This window comes from Amphiura filiformis, chromosome 19 (genome assembly GCF_039555335.1).
Source record: "Amphiura filiformis chromosome 19, Afil_fr2py, whole genome shotgun sequence".
Lineage (NCBI taxonomy): Eukaryota > Metazoa > Echinodermata > Ophiuroidea > Amphilepidida > Amphiuridae > Amphiura > Amphiura filiformis.
The window spans coordinates 27,825,068-27,839,033 of NC_092646.1; the positions used below are offsets into that span (position 1 = coordinate 27,825,068).

At 35.0% G+C, this 13,966-nt stretch overlaps 1 protein-coding gene across 9 annotated transcripts in view; it reads left to right on the forward strand.

The window, feature by feature from the left end:
* The window catches only part of LOC140141132 (dual specificity protein phosphatase CDC14AB-like), a 130,524-nt gene that overhangs the window by 13,583 nt on the left and 102,975 nt on the right, over window positions 1–13,966 (forward strand). For all 9 annotated transcript variants that reach the window (XM_072162928.1, XM_072162921.1, XM_072162924.1 and 6 more), the window contains exon 3: window positions 215–290. In XM_072162928.1, coding sequence (XP_072019029.1) covers window positions 215–290 — 76 coding nt within the window. The remainder of the gene's footprint in view (window positions 1–214; window positions 291–13,966) is intronic.

A 13,966-nucleotide genomic window follows, 5' to 3' on the forward strand; every position in this document is an offset into this window, starting at 1 on the left:
TGTGCACCCTGTGACTTCAAGACAATTCTGGTTTAGGCTACCCTGTACCTTCAAGACAATTCTGGTTTTCCCTGTGCAACCCTATTTTTTAGGAGTTAGGGTAAAGGTTAGGGTTAGAATTAGGGTTAATACTAGTTTTGTGTGCAGGGTATACCAGAATTATTCTGAAACGTTATTGACCACCTATAAACCAATTTGTTTTCTTTGATTACAGTTTCTATGCAGATTTCGGTCCTCTAAATTTGGCCTTGTTGTACAGATACTGTTGTAAAGTGAACAAAAAATTAAAGGTAAGTATGGGAGTTGGTATGGATGTACAATGTATGTGTATATATTTGGGTCCATATGTAATCGCTCATGAGTCTTGATTATTTTCTGTAGTTGGGTCATCTGGAGCGATTGCCGAAAAGGGTGCAACTCGACTAGTCTGATTACAAGACTGCCCTACCCCAACCCTAAACCCTAACCCTAAACTCTGTAAACGAGGACTGGACTCAAGTCTAGCAAGTTGCACCCTATTCGTAATTGTACCGGTCATCTTTTGTGACTACAAATTCTGTCCAAAATGAGGGATGGACAGCGCATGTTGATGACAAAATGCGTTGCTGGCTTTATGTACAAGTCTATCTCATCTGTCATGATTGAGTTGCACTCCTATTCCTAAATGTTTACATCATTAGAATTAGATCTAATTGAGTACTTGTCATAAATACATCCTATGTCTGATTATTAATTATGACCTATCTGCTCCGAGGAGCATTTCATGTTGTATTCCATTGATCATATCGTTGCTGTTCTGGCAAAACCTTTTAACACCAATAGCTGCTATGTGTTAAATATGTACAATACAATATATTGTATTGTACATATTTAACATGTGGCAGCTATTGGAGTTATGAGGTTTTGCCTGATTGATGATTTAATAGGATCATCAATTAGTTAATGTCCTGATGATTTCAATATGATTTTATTCAATGTCATCGGAAATTAATTAAAATGATGATTAAAGGTGTAGGGCTGTGCAGATGCATCAATTTCAAAAAGAATTGAATCTTGTAGTCATAGTAGCCTAACTAAAAAGTTGTTTGATAAATTTTTTTATCAAAACATATAATGTGTCACTATGTTCCCTCAATTTCATGTGTATCATCAAGTAATATACGGATCAGCACTAGCACATTGTATTCTGTATACATGTGATGTCCGCTTCTTCAGCATGTTCAGTTCTGAATAAATTAATTAAAACCATTTTTCTGAGTTAACCAACATTGGTACAAATGGTCAAAAAAATTGGAAGCTAGTGTCATGTTTCCTATTTCTTAGCTACGCATTTTCCAGGGCAAACACTGTCAAAAATTTTGTTTTTTGTACCCAAAAATATCATTTTGGGGACAACTGAAATAGTTAAAGTTTATTTCGTTATTTCGGAGACTGATTGTACATTCATATTATATTGTTCACATAATTTGTTCGATATTAGAATGCAATGATCCCATGATCAATTTTGTATAGTATGCATTGTAATCTGAGCATGTTTTTACTGGTTGAGCACCTCGCATTATAGCACTACTTTCGGGCTCTGTTGCTATTAGTATACTATCCAGAGAGGTTGCGTCAGCAACCTCGCGCTGACGCGCTTCGATTGAACGTCTCGCGCACGCTCGGTTCCTCACGCTACGCGCTCGCTAAGTCCGTGAGGGCCACAGACTGCGGCTACTCGCATTATAGCACTACTTTCGGGCTCTGTTGCTATTAGTATACTATCCAGAGAGGTTGCGTCAGCGGCTACTCGCATTACTGCAAATTCACCTTCACCAGCAATAATGAGCATTTTAATTCTTTTACAAATATAACATTCTTAAGTTAAAGCCATATTATAACATTTTCAAACAAAATAGATTAGCATTTCTTTGCCATAAAATATTAGCTTTTACTGTCAGATATATCCCTTTTATTTTCGAGCGAACAACTACGGCAAAGCAAAGAAAATTGGAATTTACTACCAGCGACAGCGGTCATGTTGTGGTACGACCCTTTGTTGTGTATCACCATCCCGCACGCCGTGTAACGTACTGTGTGTTATGAACATCGTGTATGCGTTCGACTAATAATTCCATCGTAATAATAAAGCTACCGGTTCGGCGTTTTATTCAAAATCTCGCTTTTTGACAAAACTACAGCACCTAGAGTCTTGATTTTTGCAGGGTATATTGGTTTAATAAAGTACAATTTAATCGTGTAAAAAAGGAATTTTATAAATTCAGTGAGGGCGTCTTCCTCAGCAAATGTTATAATATGGCTTTAACTGTACATGTACGTACAATATATAAATGTACAATTAGTATCCGAAATAAGGAAAAGCCTATATTCTGCTCAAGTGTTCTGAAAATATTTCAGTTGTTCCAAAACTGTGCTGTATCACATTTGTGTAGAGCATTGATTTGCAATTCTAGTCAATAAGAAACCCCTGGGCAGGTAAAGGTTAGTATAAATTTGCTTCCTGCTCTAAACAGAATTGATCCAGCCTGGTTCTTGGAAATTGAAGGTTGTTACACTTTACCAATTATTAACTTGTGTGTACATGACTGCATGTAGGTCATTGTTAATGGTGCCATTTATGGTAATAGACATGTAGATTGCAAAATCGATACAAGTAAATACTAGTGGCAAATGGTGGTCATAGACCACAAACCTAGCTGGGGCATGTTGGTGTTTTAGAGGTAGGCCTATCTGACCCCTGCAAAATGTTCCAAAAAAGGTTCCACTGGTCATGAGGTTTGGCGTCACCGAGTTTGAGTCCCTTACTCCTTACAAACGCCCAGAAAATTAAATTCTAAGATTTGACCCAGATAACCTTTGACCTGACCCCTGCACAGCATTCCCCTGGTCAGTAAGTTTCTTGTCACAAGAGTTTGAGCCCCGTATCCCTTACAGATGTCCAGAAAATGCATTTCGAAACTTTGACATCTGCATGACCTTTGACCTGACCCCTGCAAACTGTTCCCCTGTTCATGAGATTTGTTGTCACCGAGTTTGAGTCCCATACTCCTTACAGATGCCCAGAAAATTAAATTCTAAGATTTGACCCAGATGACCTTTGACCTGACCTCTGCACAGCGTTCCAAAGTGTTCCCCTAGTCAGTAAGTTTCTTGTCACAAGAGTTTGAGCCCCGTATCCCTTACAGATGTCCAGAAAATGCATTTTGAAAATTTGACCTCTGCATGACCTTTGACCTGACCCCTGTAAAATGTTCCCTGATCATGAGATTTGTTGTCACTGATTTTGAGCCCCACACCCCTTACAGATGTTGAGATAAGGCAATTGTAAGATTTTACCCCCTTAATGACCTTTGACCCCAATTCTGAGTGCAAGGTATGGGCACTGGGTAAAGCCGATGCGGGCCTGTTTCAAAATGGGTCATCAACTTGCTCAATTTTGAAACTTCCTTCTAAATGAAGTTACAGTACATTTTATGTAAGATTCATATCTATCCTTTCATAAAATAACATTTTTCTTGTGAAAACTACAAAATTTCTTAATTATTTTGATGTTTTTTCACAGGTATACAAAAACGCAAGCATGTCGGACGGAATTTTTGGAAACAAATAACAGGGCTCCTTGAGCACTTATAATTCAATTGTTTTATTTTTTTGTACTTGCACAATAAATATACACCTTACTAAGTTGATAAATATAAAAATTAAAACCATATGTCATCAACTTTAGATTTCTTGCAATTTTAGAAATGTAAACACTAAATTTTCCGTCCGACATGCATGAATTTTCCAATAAGTTTTTCCTGTAAAAAACTACTCAAAATTTTATTTATTTATTCCTGTGAAGTATCCACGAATTTAATGTAGAAAATGAATCAATAGTTGTTTTAGTCAATTACCTTTAAAAAAATGGACAAATTAAGGGCTACATTTTTTTCTGTCCGACATGAAAACCAGCATGTCGGACGGAATTCTTTACAAGGGCACATTTTGCATTGCCCCCATGCAGGATAATGGGATATTTCCCACTTAAAAATGACCAGTTTCATCACATGTACTTTCCTGCAGTCTGATTGGACAAAAGTAGGATGTTCTGTACAATGTACACGATATGCAAATTAGCCTAGGATAATCTGTCATTTGTGCAGAACAAGGTGTACATGTAGCAGTTTTTCTGGCTTCTAATCTGCTCACACATGTCTGCTTACACTGTATGTGTGTGTGTTCACTGTGAAGGTTTACAAGCTCATATTTTAATTCCAATTAATGACTTTTTTACATTATTTTGTGTAATTGAAAATAGATTAGTAGTCTGTTATTTTAAATCCCAACACTTTTCATGATAACTAAGGGCCCTGATGTAGGGCCTCAAGTACATTGAAATTTGAAATTTTTAGCTAACAAGTTACCGCTTCAAATACATGTGTAGGCCGACACACTCACTACACTGTACAATGTACACAGAGAAGAAAACATAAAGTGCATGCATGTCAGTTTATTTAAAATGTTGAAGAAATAAATGCCACTATAGACTAAATGACTCATAGCCAAAATAGCCACTCTGAGTGTATGGAGACTGGAGGCGGGTATTATGGTCTCAGGTATGGCATGTTTTTGTTTGTTTTAAACATAGTTTTCGCTAAAATCTACATCGATCAGAAGCTCATTTTGCCTGATACTGGTATCTTTACAATTACACACAAAATAATGTAAAAGAAGCCAGAAAGACTGCTCATCCCACAGTGCCCTGTGCAAAGCATTTATTTGCAGTCTGCACATAATTATGTGCTACATGTACATCTTGTTCTGCACAGATTAGGCTAATGAAAGTTGATTCTTAGTTTCCCGTCACCCGCCCGCATCGTCTTTTCAATTTGACCGAAACTTTCATTATTTTTTATAAAAAAGTCAATTATCTGCAAATTGAGATGGCAATAACCAAAATTGAAACTCTCAAAATATCTGACATCCCCTGCTGATCATAAGGCCGTGTAAAATTAATATTTTGGTTCTCCTCCCCTCCCTCCTCAATTTCTGGGATTTGTCAGATTTTTTTTTTTTTTAGAATTTTTCAATTTTTTAGACTTTGGAATGATTTATGAAATCTTCATACATATAAATAAGTTTATTAGAGAACAAGCATCACTTCCAAGTCTTTTGTGGTACTCTAGGGGTTTATCCTCAGAATCTCACATTTGAAAAAAAAAAAAAAAGGGCCTCATCGTTTCCTCGAGCACTGTTGGAGAAGACCGAAAACTACTGACAATGCTAATTTTACATTGAAAAAAAAAAAAAAAAAAAAAAAAACCCTCCTCCCTCATCAATTCATGAAAATCCTCTGGACGAGAACCAAAACATTAATTTTATACGGCCTAATCAGCATTTTTCCTTAGTTGTAGGTAGAGGATGTAGTAAATAATGGAATTTAAGGGTTACCTCGTCATGTTTCAAGTGCCTACAAAAATTGTAAGCACTTTAAAAAAAAAACAAATTCAGATTTTTTTAAATCTGTTGCAAAATGTCTGTAATGATGATCTTAGCATTAATACCTGTTTTGAGATGGTCTTTCATCAACAATATCTAGGTAATAGCCATATAAACAAAAGTTTTGACAATAATGAAATTTTCCAAAATAATGAATAATGAAATCATGACCTCATATTTCACTGAAAAAAATGTGATTGGAAACTAATCATTTCACTTCATTAGCCTTATCCTAGGCTAATTGGCATTATTGTGTACATTGTACAGAACATCCTACTTTTGTTCAATCAGACTGCAGGAAAGTACACATGATGAAACTGGTCATTTTTAAGTGGGAAATATGCCATTATCCTGCATGGGGCCAATGCAAAATGTGCCCTTGTAAACAGTTCCGTCCGACATGCTGGTTTTCATGTAGCCCTTAATTTGTCCATTTTTTTTAAAGGTAATTGACTAAAACAACTATTGATTCATTTTCTACATTAAATTCATGGATACTTCACAGGAATAAATAAATAAAATTTTGAGTAGGTTTTTACAGGAAACACTTCTTAGAAAAGAAAATTCATGCATGTCGGATGGAAAATTCAGTGTTTACATTTTTAAAATTGCAAGAAGTCTAAAGTTGATGACATATGGTTTTAATTTTTTAAATGATTAACTAAATAAGGTGTGTATTTATTGTGTAAGTACAAAAAAATAAAACAATTGAAATATAAGTGCTCAAGGAGCCCTTGTTAATTGTTTCCAAAAAATCCGTCCGACATGCTTGTGTTTTTGTATACCCATGAAAAAACGTCAAAATAGTTAAGAAATCTTGTTGTTTTCATAAGAAAAAGTTTATTTTATGAAAGAATAGATATGAATCTTACATAAAATGTATTGTAACTTCATTTCTAAGAAGTAAGTTTCAAAATTAAGCAAGTTGGGGACCAATTTTCAATTCATTATCATGTCGGACGGAATCTAGCATGTCGGATGGAATTTGTCAATATTTCCATTATTACATCTTTAATAAATAGAGGTCAATACTTTAAAAGTATATACAGCATTAGTACATGACCTTATCTTTATAATGCAGGTAAAAAATATTAAATTTTGAGAAGTTGCTAAAAAAGTCAACATTTCATTCCGTCCGACATGATGCATTCCGTCCGACATGGCCCATTTTTGAGATGTTGCCGTTTCCTTGACAATGATTGTTGAATAAAGATTGTATGAGAAATTTAATTTATGAATGTTCCTTTGACTATTTGGCAGGACTTTATAAGATATTGTTGTAACTTTCAATAGAATATCAATTTGAATGTCAAAAGCCTGGGAACCCCATTTCTATCGATTCCGTCCGACATGGTCACTTTCTTCCGTCCTACACGAAGCCATCAAGGATTTTTCAGACAATACTGCCATAGCATGATAGCTATGTACCATATCCATACCCATGTAAAATAAAACCAGTCCAGTACTTCTGGAACAAAAATGACAGCCATATTTGCTATCAAATTCCGTCCGACATGATTACGACAATTTTGAAACAGGCCCATGCAGATGTGTAAGTGACGTCATTGTGCTATGTAATATGTGGCAGAAGAAGCATTTTTAAGGTATTTGGTTATATACCAAAAATTCCCCTTTAATGACCTTTGATCCCAATTCTGTTTGCACCCTATGGGCACTGGATATAGCCGAAACATATGTGCAAGTTACGTAATTGTAGGGTGTAACATGTAGGAGGAGAAGCATTTTGAAGTTTGTTGCCAGAAGAAGAAGAAGAAGAAGAAGAAAGAAAGAAGAATCGGATAGCAAAACAGTACCTAGCTCGGGGGGTTGAAAACCCCCCAGCTAGGTAATTATATAAAAAAAAAAAAAGTTTACAAATTATTCTTTCATTTTTCGGCCTGCTATCTTTTGAAAACAACAAAAATCTAACATCTTTTCTAATCCAAAGAATATATGTTTTAGGCCTTTTGGCAACACCTGTTGCATAATATTCCAGAACTTGTGGAGAGAAGTGTGTATTTAGTACATTTTTTTGGATTAGAAATGCTATATGGTCATTTTCACGGTAAAGGGTGTAACTTTTGATTTTTAGGGTCAAAATTTCAAACCACTTAAATATGTTTCTGTTTACTGAAATCATGCATAGAAGCAACTTAATTTCAAGTAAAATAATGTTTCAAGGCTTAAACCTTTTGATTTCTAATAAAAAATTTGACATTTGCATAACATTTTGGTTAAAATCTAAGAAAAAAAGTATTTTACATAACCTCAGAAAATTTTGACATGAAAGCTGGAATACATGTGAAATTCCATTCCAAAGTAAGTCAACAGATATAAGTTAAATTTTATACCATGTTTTGCTATGTTTGTAATTGCAGTTTTGAAATTTTTAACATCAAGTGTCATTGACAATGGAAATTTCCAAACCTTAAACATATTTTTTAAGTTTTAATTGGGTTCCTAAAATAATTTGAATGTCTAACTTCATGTACAAATACTACTTGATGAAAAGAACCTCCCAGCCAAGTTTCACAGAAATTGGAGTTATTTTTTAGAATTGGCAATTCAAGCGATTTGTGTTTTCGGAGGCTTCAGTTAACAACACAGGTGATCATAAAAGTAAAATATTTAGGTAACTACTACAAGTTGACATAAAAAAATAGGTAAAAAATATCACAATTACCAATTTTCATGCTTTGCTTCTAAGTATTGAATTTCAGTTGTGACAAAATTAAATTATCACAGCAAGTCATTTTTTTGTTTCGAGGCTTCATGTTAACAATTGTTAAACATTGCAGAAGTAGTTTTTTGAAAACAACAGTGTTGGGATCATCTAAGCTGTTATTTTCTTGTGTGTATTGAATCAATGATTCTATGCGGCAGATATTGTAGATTTATCACACATTAATTTTTTTCACCCATTTGTTAAGTATGGTGTTTTTTGCATGTGAAGCCTCCGAAACAGGCTTTTTAAGGTATCAGTATATTTTTCAAACATTAACCATAATGTCAATTTTTTTTTAAATTTATGACATTCTGCACATATCAAGTAATAATTACAATGCAGATATCAGTATGAAACACACCAATTTAGATATGCATAGAGGATAATTAAGTTTACTGTTGTTTCGGAGGCTTCATTTGTTTCGGAGGCTTCAATTGTTAACGGAAAGTTTGTATTGGGTCCCATTTTCAAACGGTGATATATATCTCCACGATTTAAAAACATGTGACTTGAGGATCTAGTTTGCTACATTTTAATAAATAGATTGGATGAGCTCTTTTATTTATATTTGCACAAGCTTGCTGAACAGTTTGTTTCGGAAAAAAAAAAAAGTTAACGGAAAAACGGCTATTTGAAGTCAAGATTTTATAAAAATTTTAAAAGCTTGCAAATCGGCTAATTTTTGTTACCCATTTCAAGTTAAGATAACAACTGTTATGAATCAAGAAGAAGTGAAGAAATAACCAAGAATTATGAACCAAAGCTACACCCACAAAGTTTGTTAACAATTGTTAACGGAAAATGAAGCCTCAAACGATAAATATCAAGTCCGGTTCTCAAAAATACAGGGCCGTTCACAATTAAATCTAATGTGGCAGTGTTTACTGAACATATGACTGTACTTTCAGGATAAGAAAAATTATCCATGAACTAACTGAAGAAAACACAGGGTTTTACAAAATGTTACTGTTTTTTATAGTTTTTCAAAATGGCAATATTAAGTACATTTAAGCCTGCTAAAACTGAACGCAGTAACTCCCAAAGCTGATTATGCTACCCAAGGTAGCTGCTAACTAGATGACTTATGTGGCCAAAAATTATGGAATTCTGTGGCTTTATTAGAACACTACGGATTAAAATGTTAAAAATCCAAAGTTACACCCTTTACCGTGAAAATGACCATATATGTATGTGTTATTATGAACCTGTTTCAGGGCCTAGATTTCGATGAGAATCACAGAATCGATTCTGGTTATGATTCTGGTAGGATTTGGTTGTGAGAATCAACTTCTGTCAATGTATCATACATACGTATACATACGAGGGGGTATCCAAAAGTTTTTGACATCACCCAGAAGTGAAAGAGCTATACCGATGAAAATTTGTCAGTGTAATCACTGGTCCTATATGGACCAAAAATGGTCTCATAAGTATGTTTACTTTCTTCACAGGTGGCACTAGATGGGAAGTAGGCTCATAACCTTTTCATGATAAGATCCTCCACTTTCTTGAGTTTTTTTCACTGTGGCCGCATCATCCATAAGTGATGGATGTCCACTTCTTGGCTCATCTGTGAGGGACGTGGCCAGTTTGGAAATTCCTTTTTCAAAAAGCAATAGTGCCATATGATGGGCAATCATCACCGTAGATTGCTTTCATTTCATCATAGATTTTCTGAGCATTGTAGGCCTAACCCTTCAAATGCAGGAACTTAATCACGCTGCGTGCCTCAATTTTTACCATCTTGCAGGTTATGCGCCTACTGCCCATCTAGCGCCACCTGTAAAAAAGTAAACATACTTATGAGACCATTTTTGGACCATAATGTACATAAGGACCAGTGATTACACTGACAAAATTTCATCGGTATAGCTCTTTCACTTCTGAGTGATGTCAAAAACTTTTGGATACCCCCTCGCAGTAAGTGCAGTGACTATGATGGATTTTGATTCTCACAAACCAAGGCGAAATCTAGGCCCTGTGTTTTGAATTTGCCTACTGATCCCAATGAATCTTTTCAATAACATTCAATATAGCAGTGACATGACAAATTTGATTTTTGACACATGTATAGGACTTTTAGTCTGGTACATGTAAAATAAAGTGATCACCAGACTGTGAAAGTGTGTTTGCAAAACACTGTTGTGGCCCAAATTGTGGATAATGACTTCATGTTGATTGCTGGTTGCAATTATTGCATGCATGCATGAAGTTCCTGATCAATAGCCACATTTAGTAATGAAAACATTGTGAGCAAGAGAAATGTTTTGTTGCGTAAATAAATATCAATCGGAAACTTAAAGAATTAGTACAGGTAGTTGATGTTCCAGCTGATCAAGGCTGAATTTCCTTTTCCTTTTATTTAACGGAAAAAGTATCGACAATCCTTCTGACTTGTGTTTGTTGCTTTTTGCCAAATGCCAAATTTGTTCATGGCCTATTTTGTGAATTTGGAGGAGGCATTGATGGGGGGGGGGGGGTCCTGATCACCCCTGGTCCATATACCATCCCTGTATACCATATTTTAAGTCCTGAATTAGTGAATATCACCCCAATTTGCACTAGAACTGCAACTTGTGCATACATGTACAATATTGTACATATAAATGTACTGTACATAATTATACAGCTGCCAAGTCAATGACCCGTCATCAGTCTCACTAGTAATCACCTTCTGGACATTTTGATAAAAGTGTGTCAACTCTTTGGAATCGCTAACTATCAAATCACTGTACATCTCCAATGGTAAATAATTATAAATTGTAACAAATAACATCAAATGTTTTAAAAATATGACACTTGGAGTAGTATTATCCAGCTCTCTGCATTATAAAACCTGATTGGCGATGATATTACTTTGTGGACATACTAAGATCTTAAATAGTCCTCATGTATGACGTGGTGCATTAATTGATTCAGGGGATTCAGTGGCAGGCGACACTGCGGCGATAAACAATCCCGGGAGATGCTCCAGGGTGTGAAACGCTATAGTCGCAGCGTAATGAATCTACAAGAGACGGAAGAAAATATACTGGGGTTTGATGAATGATCCACGTTGGTTATGTTGGAGTGAGCATAATTTGCTCCAGCATTATTCCAGGTTATATAATATGAAATCGTTCTTCATAGAATTTGATGGTGACGTTATAAGTCAAGACTTCTGGACGGAGACTAATTGAGAACCTATATACATTTGTATCCTTTCAAAACTTGTAATACAGTATGTACTATAAGTAAGGCCAAAAAAAAAAAAAGATTGTTTACTTGTCCTCCACAACTTTTTCAGAATTGGGCCTATAAAAATAAATAAATAGCCCAAATAGTTGTGAATCATGTTGTTAAAACAGTTTAGAAGTGTGTAGAAACTGTAAAAAAACTTTCAGGATGTCAAAAATGTTGAAAGAAAATAAAACCTTTTTCTGGAATTTCCAAAATTACATGTAGGGTCGGTGGAGGACAAGCAAACATCGTATGTTTTTTGGCCTAATATCAGGGATGCCACTTTTCTTGTTTTCTGCCTGAATTCAGGTTTTATTGGAATCACAATTTCTGTGATTTATACATTACAATGTAGATTATAATTCTCGGACACAGGTGTACATTGTACATTAACATGTATTTCGGGATCTTTTGGTGCAAGAGTTAGCCCTGCATAGCAGTGTGCCAGGGCAGTGTGTCAGGGCAGTGTGTCCAGGTGTGTGTGTGTAAGTATCTGTGGTGCATTAGCAGAAGCTCAGACCTTACCCCGCTTTCAAAGGTACATACATGTAATATGCTGTGTCCGAGAATTATAGGAACAGTAACACCATCAGTCCATCACCATTTCTGTAGGAACAAATTAAGATTTACCCAATTGGAGATGAAAAATAAACCTTGTAATATTATGACATCAATGAACTCACTTCAAGTTCAATGCTTGATAACAATTTACCAAATTCATTTTTCCTATGAATGAGCACAGAATTTGTGTACATTGTAATTTGTTTGTACTTGACCTGTCTTTCGCTTTTCATTGGAAGACCTTGGCAAAAATTTAGGTTAATTACATGTATTTGGTAACCCTTGATTTGGCTTCAAATTATTTAGTGTGATCACAAAATCTGTGGAAGTATGTGTTTTGACAATTGCAAAACATTTACTGTTTTGTGGTATACCTGTGAATGTGTCATCAGTGACAATGTGCCACTTTAATAGTTTTCAATTATGGCCTCGGAACCTTTTATGAGAAGGACCTTGACATTGTTTTCCAAGAAATTCTCAAAAAAAGATTACATCTGCTACAGTAGAAATTTCAGTTGAATAAACACAGCTTGATGACTTTCTGCGTACACTACGCGATGTACGCCAGCATGTGCGATCTGTGTGTTCGTAATGTGGAAGTGAATCCAACCATGCCAATGCACTCGTGATTGGTTATTATTGTATCATCCAAGGTTGTGTGTTCGTGTTGTAGTTTGAATATGCGGTTGGTTCGTGTACACATATTGAAAACTGTGTTCATTCAATTTTTATTTTTTAAATACCACAAGTTGAGAAATTAGAATTATCCAATTTGGTTTCATCACAGACTTATATTTTCCTTTAAAAAGCAGCGACCTACATGTATACAAATGGTCACACCCATGACACATCATTAAAACCTATGAAGTAAGAAGAGGGCAATTCCTACAATAACAAGACACACCCGGTCCATGGGCAGTGTCCTTGTTATTTTGCTCAGGACTGTTGATGTGGATGTGCTTTTTATGAAGTTTTTACACACGCTTTGTTAAATTCAAACCCAGTTTAAAAGCTATGATAATACACAATTTTGGTTTAAAAATTTTAATATTTTCATTCTTTGCCACACATGAAATAATATATTAAATTATAACAACTTTCAGGAAGGTTTTCTGGCCGACATTTTCAGCCGTAACTAATAATGACATAAAATGAAAGAAAGCCTGCTTAGTATCTTCGGCACTTCACTGTGACCAGTGTTCTAATGTACATGTTCTATGAGAGATTTAATGTATTTTAAAATTAAAATTTTCAAAATTGGCTCTCTTGTCACTACAAAGTACAAACACAATAAATTTGGCTGATTCCAATAACTTTGGGATGCTTTGTAAATTATACATAATTATGTTACTTTATGTAAAAAAATCAAGCTTAACAAAACCCAACCAAATTCCAAATTTAACAAGATCATACCATACATAAAAGGCTTTAATGCCAGATGATTTGATCGAAATTTCCAACAGCAAAAATTGAAGACAATGTAGAAATTGTTACAATGGCTAAAATCAAGCAAACGTTTCCATGAGGCCTAAAAAAAGTTAGGTTGCGCTTTCCGGACCGACCTGAAAAAATCTGTCACTTTTTTTTTTTCCAAAGTTAAACATTTTGCATCTAGTTCTCACTAAATATTGGTGGAATTTAGATCCTGTAGACCCAATTTATTCACCTACATGTACAGACCTTAATGAATATGGTCAAACAAATGCTGATCCACCACCATACAGGGGGATTTGACAGCTCTCTGTCCTTGGCCATTGTGTGACCTGAATTATCATCAGCAGCAATTTATTTGATGCCATGATCATGATGATGCAGCACATCCAAAAAAAAAAAAAAAAAAAAAAGGGGGGGCTTTGCAGGTTAAAAGTCAAGTTTGAGATAAGTATTTCTGCTTTGAAAGCATTTTGCAAGCTTTAAAATGACACCTCATTGGCTAAAATTGAGCAATCAAGGCATCTTTGTTTCATTTTAGTGAAGAAG